The following is a 12,594-nucleotide window of genomic DNA, read 5'->3' on the forward strand; positions in this document are numbered from 1 at the left end:
AACTGAATTGTGCATGTTGTAAAGGCACCAAGAATAAATACAATCTTTCTGAAAAATATGTAAAATAAGCAAATGTTTCAAGAATTGCTTGCAGAAAAGCCATCGTTTTTCGAACCGAAATGGAAAAATGGCTGCAATAACCAAGAGTTCGAAATGACTTAGAAAAGGGCACAATGGGACCCTCCGGCGCTGTAGTTGAGACATTTTAGAGACTTATTGCTGCTTCTAGAAACCACAGAAAGTAAGCACGCATTATGTTCAGGTATCGCAAAGGGCACAAATGCCGATCACATGAACTGACGGCGCCACAAACAGATGCCAGCCGCCAACATGGACAATTTGGTTTCACTGTATGATTATCGTATTAGGTCTCGCCATTTACATTAACAGGCTCTATAGCCAAAGTAAAATTTCGTTACAAATTGGCTTTTAAGTAGCCTTCTGTACGGTTCAACAGCAATCTATGAGCTAGGCACACTTTACAAAGGTTGCACAAGATTTTTTTATTTTTTTATTTATGTGCCTTTGTTCAAGCATTACCATTTAGAGCACACCTGCTGATGGTGGGAGCCAAGAAATTCAAGAAAAGCACATATCTGTTTCAACTTTGTATTCAAGTCTGTTTATTACATTTCTTGCACTTGGTTCAAACAAACAGGTGCCCAGGAGAACAGCCTTGCATTAAGCAAAGATTCCCTAGACGGGGATATGTTTTTAGGTTTCAGCAAGTGCAGTGTGGATGGTTTCATGATATCAGAACCAAATACTGCTACACCATGACAAAAAGTAAAAGAAAAGAAGAAACCTGCGTTTGGGGCAGCTAGCCATGGGCCCTGCTTTTGAGTTGGCTGAATCACACCTGCCGCCAAAAACAAACAGAAATCGACACAAAGTATCGTACCACTGCAGGCCTGCCCCAAACGCAAGTCTCACCACGCGTAGTTTTCAGTCGTAAACATTACTAAGGTAAGATGAGCATTATGAGAGCATGTTTACACATATGAAGTGAATAAAAAAAAAGTGGCTGCCGGGTGTTCACAAAAAAAAATCTGGGCAAGTCAGGAAATGGGAAGTTTTCCTGATGGCAGTTATGTGAAATGTCTGCAAAGTACTAATTTAACTATGGGGTACAACAAGGTGGCTTGAAATGCAGTTCGGCCTAAATTTACTTTACAGAAGTTAAAACGTATTGGAAAAACAGCACTGACAGGCAAAAACCCCTCCCATCCCATGATGCTCTGAGTAAGTTTAAAAAAATTGAACAAGCCACGACCACAATGGACAAATATCAAACATAACGTGGAGGTCTGTTCCAAGCAAAACATGCACAAGTACAGCAGCATAACTACTTTCCCCGCCCCGGACTCCCAGACGTGGAAATAAAAAGAGGAATTGTTCTGTCGTACCCGCGACAATAGTGCTAAAAACTGATCTTTCTTTGCATCTGACAGTTTTATTCCTGGGAGGCCTCGGGGTGTATGCCTGCTTTGTGCTCGAGACAATGACAGCATCATTGCTCGGTGGCCATCTTGGTCCTGTAGTTGTTTACCCTCTCAGAAGCCTCGCAAAAAGGAAAAAAAAGATCATTTTCCAGCAGAGTCGCTAAACACCTTTGCCGCAAATCACCCTGCTGCACACTAATTGATGGAGAGCACAGTCTGTCCACCACGCAGGTTGTTTCTAACCAGCAGTGGAAGAAGGATTGTCAGTGCAATGATGGCAATGGCAATGGTGTTCACAAAGATTCCTTGCTCCGGGAGGTCTGGGTAGTTTGGTGCTCCATTGGCACCACTGGAATAGAAATGCAGAGAGAGTCAGCAGCCATTCTGGCCGTTGAGACGAGAAGCAGTGAACTAGTAGTGCGAAACCATCAGATAACTGTTAACTGTATGAATACATACACTTAAGTGGCATTGTGCCTTAATTTTCACAATGCACAAACGGCCACAAAAGAGCTGCTACATATTTAACTCTTGCTTTCAGAGCATATGTCAAATACACGTATGAAGCTGTCCACTCCATCAAGCTATTTGTGTGGCTTCTATTCTGGGGCCATGGATTCATAAATAATGAGTCAAAAAATATATAAGGTCAGCAGTTAACCCAACATACCCCTTTGAAATAAACACTGAATATGTACTAATTTTTGTAAGGTATCTTCAGCCTTGTACACTGAAAAACGTTTTTGAGAGGGTGCATTTTCGGGTAAAAAGCCAGTTTAGTGAGAATTCTAAGGAGCCACAAGGATGGAGTAAAGGCCACTTTACCTAGAAATTAAGGGTATTAGTATACTATACAGTGTGGTCCAATCTTAGTGCAAATGCGCGAGTAGGCGGCCACTCTCTTTAAAGTGCCATTGTGTCTACACAGCGGCATATCGAAGCAATGGTCCAGGCACAGAGGGACCTGAAGGCAATGTGTCGCGTGGCCTGCCACTTAGAATCAACGCGCGGCCAGGTCAAATGCAATTAAGCTTTGAAGAGAGCAACCGCCTAGTCGCGTGTTCACACTAGGATTGGACAACACTGTACATTCGTTGCATGCATTCTAATAAACCATCCAAGTGCTGCACAGCTTTCTCACACCGTTTTTCTGCAGAGTGGGGAAGATAAAGAGGGGAGTTTGGCCGCTTGAGATAATCTGCGGTCAAAGTGTCATTTATAAAGAGAAGGCAGACATTAAAAACGGAGGATAGTTACCATTAGCTATGACAATGTGGCAGCATAAGAACCACAAGTCATAACATTTACAAAATCATTTTAGGAAGGGCTGAGGGAGTTCTTTTCGTGACAGCCACCTTCCTGTGCATCCTCTCTCCTAGTAAAGGGATGCGGGATTCCTCTCTCACCTACCAATCATGGCAGGTCACAGCTGACTCTTCCATGTACCAGTACTGACAGGTGACAGGTGTCAAGTGTAAAAAAGCTAACGCCAGCTCTCCGCTCCAACGGGGCTCTTGTGCTATCAAACTGGGTTGCAAAACTTTATCAACTTAACATATTGGTGGTCCCTTGGCTTGCTAGATGGCCATCGTTCTGGAGGCTACTTATCGGACAAAACGCCGCCTCCGCCCATGCAGGTTCGGTACGCACGTAGTGAGGAAGCGAAGCAGAAATGTTGGGCGGTACGCGCACTCACTTGAATCGGCTCTTGGCTGTTTGCATGAGGCCCGTGACGCAGGCAGCTGCCGCCGTGCTGAAGATGATGAGGCCAAAGTTTGTGTGGATGGGCACCAGGCGTTGCCGGTAGGTGACGGTGGCCTTGTCGCAGCACAGCAGCACCAGGAACGACACGAATCCCACGATGAACTGCGACGACATGCGAAGATGAGATGCACTCGCGAAAGTGCCACGCTTCCTTGTAGCCACGTGGTCCTCCCTATCGCTAGGCCTATAGCGTCCTTCGCATATGTTCGCGTCGCACTCCTAGAGAGTGTTTCCAAGCTAGCCACCTCTTATTACGCGAGTCCTAATCTTGCTATCAACACTAACTTCATTAAATTGTGAGGTACGTTGGCCTCCGCGCCGCGCCGCCTTCGTCAACAGAGCGAACAGAGAAGGGTGCAGCGATGGCCGCGGATCGCGTACACGCGGCGAGTGGGAAAATGCCGGTTTCGTGCAGGCCTGGTCACAAAGTCTCGAGAAAAAACTTTATGCTGTCTATGCCCAAATGTATTCGCCGAGAACCAAACACACCCACGCATGCATGAGGATCGAAGTATTGCGGGATGGCGCTCGAAGCCTTGTTGCGAGGGTGATCAATATATTGCTGACCATCGCCTGTTCAAGATCTGTTGCTGACACAACACCTTCCGAACTTTTCCGCAGTTTTGTTAGATGACACTTTTCCTCTGGAGTGATTTCTTTTTTTTTTTTTTTCACAGTGTACGATTCAAGCTATAATATATGTGTCCGTACGTAACCGTAGCGAAGGAATTTGCTGTCTTTACACATAAAATGACCGGAGCTGACACGCCCGTAGAGAGTTTTAGCTTACCGTGATCCGCGATCCGCTACAGTGATCCGCCACCGCGCGTTCCACTGCGCATGCCCAGATCCCTAGACGCCTATAGATGGCGCCACATACTGGATGTCGGTAAAGCCGATGTCGGCACATAGACCTACCGCGTCGGGACCAATCAGCTTGAGCGCCCCGCCCACGCGCTGTAGAGAGTCACGGTGGCGGATCGCGGATCACGGTAAGCTAGTATATCGCTAGTGAACGGACTGCGCGCGTTACCTGCAATGCGAAGAGTCCCATGGTTCCGAGGCCGATCCAGGAGTGCAAGCTGTAGAAGTGCTTAGGGTCGGCACTGGAGTTGTGCGCCATGAAGGCGGACACTATGCCGATTGTGATGGCCGATATGGACAGCACGAAGAATATGGTGTGCAGAAGCTTGTTATAGATCTTCTTGCAGCACGTGAAGCTGCGGTACACCAGCATCGCTGCAGAGACGGAAAACGCCACCACTTGAGACCGATGGTACGTGCTCGTGTATAGCTCAAGAACTGATGTTATCATACAGAAGATACAAGTTTGACTAACCGAATGATCGACGAGTAACAATTAAGTCATTCTGTATATATGTATATCATAAAATTCAACGCCTGCTTTAATTTGTCGATTGTGGCGTGACGCCCAAATAAGGTTACTATGCCTATCCGAGTTGGATACAGAAGCGCAGACTCGAGCGATCCCCGAATTGTGTGTGAGCTTTTCGCCGACGCCGCGCCTTTCTTGCAGTTACGACTAAGTCAGCGTGCCTCCTGTCGACGTTGCTTCGAAACACGACTCGCCATCTAATCGCGTTCTTTTTATGGTTAGCTTTATGCTAACGGAATGAATTTCCGTTTTCCAGAAGGCCCTCGTCACTTATTTTCAGGACCACGAACCGATGTAGCTGAATGCTCATCACTATGTAACTGACTTAAATACAACAGGACCGTTAGTAATGGCTTCGCTGTGTGACATTTTAATCCGCTATCACTGCCTGGCCGTTGCGCAATGTTGTACGCAGAGACAGGCCGCAGCGCGGCACTTTGTTAAGGTCAGTGCCAAGCATATATAGCTCTGGCTGCGCATTGTGCTTCTATGTACGAGGCATCTATTCTGTAGGAGAGCCTACATAATGCGGACACAAGTCCGTAGTTGCATGACCATCGGGACATTGTGAACTCAATGCCTGCAAAAACAGGCACGTATACTAGTAATGAGCTCAATGACAACCTGACGTGGCAGGGAACCTTTATAAACTGTATGCACTTCACAAAGAACCGCGTGCAGTAACGACCTCGTATGAAGGGGCCTCAGACTCGGGTCTAAGTATTATATCCGGGCGTCAGGCCACCCCCGCCATAATACATGGCTAAGTTAACTTCCTGTGCCATTGTCAAAGAACTTTGTCTGCAATGCGCACCGTGCCCGTTGAGAAAGATGAATCCACCGGTCATGAGGATGTAATGCAGGTTGAACTGCTTCTTGATGTCGTTGGCCCACGCGACGCCACCCTGGTAGTTGAAGATCCAGTAGATGAGCAGCGTGATGGTGCCGAACAGCAACACCTCGGCCAGGAAGAGCAGCAGGTAGAAAAGCGCCTTCATGGCCGCAGACTCCGTGGCAGCCCTGGAGGCCGCCGCGCCAGCACCTCCGGCCTCGCCGCCGCCGCTACGCTGACCGTTGCTGGCCGACTGCTGCTGCTGCTTTCTGCGAAGCGAGCCACAGGCAGGACATCCGGTTAGTCACCGAACCTATTTTAACGAATTCGGCAAGTTGCAGCTGTAGGATTTCTCCCGCTCTGTACAGAAGTACACCTCAGAGCGCCCACAATGCGAGCAAGTTTTCAAAGAACCGTTCCATCTCATTACAAGCGTGCAGTTTAGTGTACTATACTACCTCGATATTCCGCTGCTATGCCCACGATTAGAGCTGGACGGATGGGCTACAGAAACGCGGGCTGCTTGGGATATAGTTTGCTCTGCATGCGTTTAGACCAACAGAGCAGCAATAACCCCAAGAAAGATGAGGTGCAATGTGACGAGGGTTGAAGTGCCCTGCCAGTGAGAGCTTATTTTGTTACTACAGGGCATAATACGCCACAGCGTCGTGCATCTTTGCGCACGCGCGCACAAATGCACAATGCAGATACTTCGGAATGCACGGATGCAGATACTTCGGAATTTCATGTACTGAGTGGGGCTCCTTCCGGACAACGTGTGTTCATGTTTCAGGTTCATGTTTTCCAAACGTGTCACGGGGTAAATACTAATGCAAATGTTTTCTGTATATCCACCTGCTTAGGCACCGTAGGGGCGTGCAGTATCAATATATATATATATATATATATATATATATATATATATATATACACACACGAACCGTCCATCACTTTGCGGCCAAATGTCTTTATTGAGGTTACCCCTAAAGGCCCTCCGAGGGAGGGTATTACATAGGGGCCATCGGACCACGGCCGCGTGATCGGACATTGCTCAATGGTTCAATTACAGCTAGGAGTTCAGTAATCGCTTCTCGGGTTAGTTGGTGTGGTACATCTTGGCAAGGGCGCTCGACCTGAGCCCTTACCAAGGTAAAGTCGGCTTGTGCGCCTTGGGCACGTTTAGGCATACCTCGCGCTCCCGCATGTCACCAATTGTTTCTACGGTCGTCTTCACAAGCATGCCTCTGGCAGGTTGTAGATGGCAGGTCATATATGGCACTGATTGGTCGGCGGGCTGTGTGACGTCACGGAACCGCATGTTATGGCTCGATATGGCTGGAGCTGACGTGGGCAGTACTATACATTCAGCACCTTTCAGATGGGAATCGAACTCACCGAGACATTTTGATCACGAGACACACGCCACTGCAAGATACGTTCGTATGGTTTGGTTAAATCGGGACTTCACACCTATGTCGGGTGGCCTTACACATGATGGGGAAGATGCGACTGCATATATAAGTGAAAAGCGAACTATATACTAGCTGACCTATTTTCCGTTTGACATAAATATAGGCTAAATCGGCCGTCATCACGACTTAAAGCCGGAAGGGTTGATGATGAGAGGTGTTTATTAACGCAGAGGCGTCCGAGGACAAATTATATCAAAGACTGACGTTGGATGGTCTCGGCAGGGGAGCAAAATTATTCTACCATGGTATCCCGATAGATCCAAGATAAAGAAAGCGTTCTTCCGAGAGAAGCGAATACGAGAGAGTTGCCGAGTGCCACGAAAATGGTCTAAACCAGGTTTCTCTACCAACGAGGTAGCCTTCGCGTAGCCCTTTCTAGGCGAAAAAAAAAAATGCCCGCCAAGCTTAAATATATCACATGACTGAGCCGAAATGCGCCGCGATTACAGCTTCCTCATCAGGGACTTGGTCAATCGCTTCTAAATTCACGCCTCTTGCGATGTCCATGCAGAGCTTCGTTTCGCTGCTAGCTCCAAGATGAGCGCATGCGGCTGCAGCCGACGCACCGCAAAAGCTCGAAGCTCACCTCGAAAAAAAAAAAAAAAAAGGCGAAGCTTCGTGGTGAGCAGCGCAGAAGGCGCGAAATTTGTGGCGTTTTACCATGTCGCGGATGACAGTGTAATTCGCGGCGCAGTCGCGGGGTATTTTTTTTTCTTTTTTTTTTAATTCGAGAGCTCTGGAAAGGCTATCTGATCCCAGGTTTCCAACCGGACCAAAGAGTACAAATTCCGCATCCAATCAGGCCACATATCGAGACAAAACGCCTCCCCAAAAAGCATGCAGCACCGACGGCACGGTGGGACATCCATGGAAAATGAATATCAAGGAAACCCTCCATCGGCCAATGTAGACATCGCAAAAATAAATCAGAATTACTATTTTGCCTCTGTCATACGTGGGTCAGACCACAAGGTCCTGGACTTAGCGGAAGTCAGCTCATCCACAGTGGCAGAAGAGATGGCAAGTGCGTCTTCTGCCACTGTGGATCAGCTCCACAAAATCAATAGCCACATTCAATAGCCATCCAAAAAGAGTCATCTGATATTATAACAAGTGTTCCATGAGTGCGGCAGCCGCCGAAATCCTGGAAGGTTGCGACCGAAATAGACTCGCGGAGGTTATGGGTTCCTGCACACTCTGGAAACTCTGGGAACGAAGAGGCGGATAGGCTGACTCATGGTCTGACCAACCAGGTCCGCTACAGCCCCATCCACCCTCTACCAAAACTATAGTCTATATAACACACGGAGTAATTTCGACCCCGCCGGGGTGGTGCAGTGGTAAGACGCCCGACTACTGTGCCCGACTACTGTGCGACTACTGAGATGCATGCAACGATTTCACTTGTCAAATCTGAAAAGGCTCAATCCCTTCTCGCAGGCTGGGCAGAGGAAGTCGCTTATTTCACTTCGAAGTGGATGTCCCGAGCCTGCATATGACCGCTTAAACAATGCTGACAACTTTGCACTACTACATCCGCGACGAACAGAAGCGGCTACGCTACTCGTCGAAAGCATCACCATCGTTTCTTGCCACTCGACAACTTTCGTATTCACGCCTGTAGCGTTTAAAGCCATATTTAAATGTTAATATCGTTTCAAGTAAATGGAAGCTTTAGATAAATCCTGACAACATTAACTTGACTGCAGCTCGGAAGAATGCTTTTTTTTTATCTTGATCCAGCTTAGACGGGGCACCTTGTATGTATATTTACTAGGGGTGTGCGAATATTCGAAATTTTCGAATATCGAATCGAATATCATAATATTCGATTCGTTAAACGAATCAAATAGTGAAAATTGAAAATTATTCGAAACAGTTCGAATATCTTAGAAAATTATTCGAAAATTTGCGAATACTTTTCGAATAACCCTCGTTTCAAGGATGTCTGCAGCGACCAGCAAGAAAAGGGGCACATGCGGTCCCTCTTGTATTCAGTACTTCAGGAACAGGAAGAGTCAAGGCTGTCACAGTTGGGCTCGCAAGAAACTTCTGCACAGGAGCAGATGGATTGGAGAGGAGAGCAGTCATCCGTTTGGGGAGTGTTGAATACTTTGGTATCATCAAAACACAATGAAAACCCTTGCTCTTTGATGCAAGAAATGTCCAACTATCTTCAGGCCCCTGTGTTGCCTCGTGACAGCAGTCCATTTCAGTGGTGGCAAACAGAAGGAAAAATCAAGTATGGAGCTCTTGCAACCATGGCCAGAAAGTACCTTGCCATTCTGGCTACTAAGGTGGCAAGCGAGAGACTCTTCTCAACTTGCTCCAACACAGTAACTTGTCGGCGGGAATCACTTTCATCGGACAGTGTGGAGCACCTTGTTTTCTTGCACGGCAACTCAGTGCAGTCGAAGCTTCCATAACGTTTCCCAACAGACCTGCTGTGCAATTTTACAGTCCAGAACCATTTGTTGGTGAATATCCCTAGTTACATTATGATGCACAAGACTGCCTTTATTTTGTTAAAACACTTTTTTTACGTATAGTGCTGCCATTGCAACATGCCCAGTGTTCCATACACTCATTTAAATATTTGTGAAATGCGCTTTGTTTCACTGCATCTGCACTACTCCTAATGTTCCGCCTTTTGGGATATCAAATTTTATCTTTGTGAATGGTCGTTTCTCATAACTGTTGCAACAAGTTTCAGTCCTAGTCATTAAAGGCTCAAATAAAAACTGCAGATTAATCTAGACATGCATCTTCATTTTCTGTGTGATTTCCCCGCAGTGTTAGAGCCTTAATCTAGTCAAGCATTTTTAAAATTTTAGATGACTAGTCTGAGAAAGTCTTGTCTTAGTTGATGTGATGTTGTTTGACTGATGCCATGTTGGCAGTACTTAATTTCTAATTGTGCATTCTAGTAGTGCCAGGCTGTACTTCTAGCCAAGTTGCATCTAGTAATTTTATTAACTCCTGCCAACTCCACTTGACTTTACTGAGTGCTATTTTCTTTTACTTATGGCTCTGTGCAATCTTTTTGCTTTTAAATATTTAGACTTTATCTCGCCTGTAGTCAAGGTTGACGCAGCTGTACATTGTTGTGAACTATATATCAAACAGCATTTTGAATAAATTTGAATTTCAGACACTTTTTAATGTTTTGTAATCAACGTACAAATGATATGAACATAACTTGCAGAGTATTCGATCCGTATTCGATTTGCTGCTTTCACTATTCGATTCGTATTCGATTCGCTGCTTTCACTATTCGATTCGTATTCGATTCGCTTTTTAGCTACATTATTCGTATTCGATTCGATAGCAAGAGTGCACTATTCGTATTCGATTCGGTTTGGAAAAAGTACTATTCGCACACCCCTAATATTTACCTCCAGTAAGGAGTGAAACGAGCCGGAAGTCGCCCGCACAAATGCAGAACTTGTACAAGATTGCGCATTTTGTGGGTAGCATAAAATTTCGGGCTCGTGGAAGCGGAAAGGCCACCGCCGTGCTTACAGCCTGCTTGTATAATATTCCGCAGTGAAGGTCCTAGGTTCTCAGTCGAACATAAGAAAGAAGATACAGCCTGAACGTCAATATATACATATATATATATACACATACATACATACATACATATACATACATACATATATACATACATACATACATATATACATACATACATACATACATACATACATACATACATACATATATACATATATACATACATACATACATATATACATATATACATACATACATACATATATACATATATACATATATACATACATACATACATACATATATACATATATACATACATACATACATACATATATACATACATACATACATATATACATACATACATACATACATATATATATATATATGCACGTGTGTATGTATGTGTATGCCTGCGTGAGTGAGTGAGTGAGTGCGTGTGCGCGCGCACTCTTACGAGCAAAAAAGAATTTTTTGTTTAGATGTTCCTAATTTAAAAAAAAAAAAAAAAACAAGCGTGAATATCTTCAACATTATTATCGACCAAGAATAGCGCTCGTGTATCAGAGTGCCAGACTTGCTCCTTTCAATATCCCCGACTTCCCCATGCTTTCCCATCCCATGTGCCACCAGCCACTACGTTGACCCACCAGCCACTACGTTGACGGTAATGAACACTATACATGAACCATCTCCCCAACATAAGAAAAAAAAAATCCTTAAATGACGCACTGTAGACATGTATACATTTGCTGTAGGTGTTTCACATGGCCTTTTTTCTTGGAAAGCTGTGCGGGTTTAAACATATGAAGCAGACCCTCCTCTTCCAGCTGTTTAAACTTGATATCGAGGACAAATTGAAGCTGGCCTGTATCGATAGGTTACTGCTCACTAATGAAAACACAACTAATTACACTGAAAGCGAAGCTATTGTACGCTATAAAACCTCAGAAAATGAATCGTAGGTGCCAGTTTGCGTTTTCGATATAGTAAGCTGGGGCGGGCCGAAACAGGTTTTACAGCACGGAACCGCCTCCGTTCCCTTCGACATAACGAAATCTTACGATTTTGACGTCCACAGTTTATTTAAATTGGCGAAAACATATTCTATTTCCAAATACAATTTTCTCGGCAATAACCGCCGCTTAAATTTTTTTCTCTCCGCGCTTTGTAATTTCGCATTCGTACTTGTTTAAACGTCGGTGTTTCACGGTCAAGGAAAAAAAAAAAAAAAACACGAAGTGCAAACACCGGAGCGGCGACACAAACGTTTTCGAGGAAACAGGAACAGGCTAGCAAAAAATAAAAATAGAGCGGTATATATCGGCGCGTTCCTGCGACATAGGGCAGATTTAGCACCAACTTTGCTCATACTATACGAGCTCCTAAAGAGGTAGGGGTGAAAAAAATTTTCTGTGCTCTTCTGGGTATCATTTATCACTTCATTTACTTGGTCTTACTCGCGAAAACTCCCCCCGAACAGCGGTGACAAAAATCGAAAGGATGAAGAAAAAGCGCAGAACAAAGACAAGAATCATGTGGCTGAAATGCTGTAACGACAAAAACTGAGTGCGTCCAGCCTAAACCCCGTCGTATCTGGAGCATCCGCGCTAAGAAGCTTTTCCAAGGTCGCGCAACAATTGCATCATCAGGGCACCCCCACCTCGGTATGCCTCGCTGACTGCGCCCACGAGGCAATTTCCTAGTTTCGCTCGAAAAGAGCGTGCGCGGTAGAAATGTTGGAAAGGGAGGGGGAGGAGTGAGGAAAAATCGGCAGTGCTGTGGCCATTGCTCAGAACCAACGTGAGCGGAGAACAGGGTCGGTGCGCTTAGCAACGCGCGGGCAACTTGTGCTGCAACCGGCGCTGCTGCACGGGGCGGACAATCGGATACACGAGTCGCTCTGATTCGCCCTTTCGCGTGTGCGCCCCGAAGAACGCGAAGACGCCCCGATGCCTTCTTTTTACATCGCGCCAGGCGGCTGGGTTTGCCGCTCACTGAGCTGTGGCCTTGAGCGAGTACCACAGCTCGCGGCCCCGCCCGCATGCGGAACTGGCGTCTCGTCCGAGGCTCTACAATGGAATACGGAATGCTCGGGTCAAGACCTGCTGAGAAGAAAAAAAATTGCTATGACCTAGGATTATATTCAATCTTAGGCGGACCGACGCG

At 45.8% G+C, this 12,594-nt stretch overlaps 1 protein-coding gene across 4 annotated transcripts in view; it reads right to left on the reverse strand.

Moving 5' to 3' along the window:
- Positions 1–595: 595 nt before the first annotated feature.
- nemy (cytochrome b561 family member no extended memory) overlaps positions 596–12,594 on the reverse strand; it is a 162,127-nt gene continuing 150,128 nt past the window's right edge. For all 4 annotated transcript variants that reach the window (XM_084594657.1, XM_084594655.1, XM_084594656.1 and 1 more), the window contains 4 exons: positions 5,417–5,703; positions 4,240–4,445; positions 3,139–3,308; positions 596–1,791 (listed from right to left, as the gene is read on the reverse strand). In XM_084594657.1, the coding sequence (XP_084450783.1) occupies positions 1,638–1,791; positions 3,139–3,308; positions 4,240–4,445; positions 5,417–5,703 (817 nt within the window). In that variant the 3' untranslated portion in view covers positions 596–1,637. The remainder of the gene's footprint in view (positions 1,792–3,138; positions 3,309–4,239; positions 4,446–5,416; positions 5,704–12,594) is intronic.

Source organism: Amblyomma maculatum, chromosome 2 (genome assembly GCF_055883805.1).
Source record: "Amblyomma maculatum isolate TAMU_Amacu chromosome 2, ASM5588380v1, whole genome shotgun sequence".
NCBI classification, from domain to species: domain Eukaryota; kingdom Metazoa; phylum Arthropoda; class Arachnida; order Ixodida; family Ixodidae; genus Amblyomma; species Amblyomma maculatum.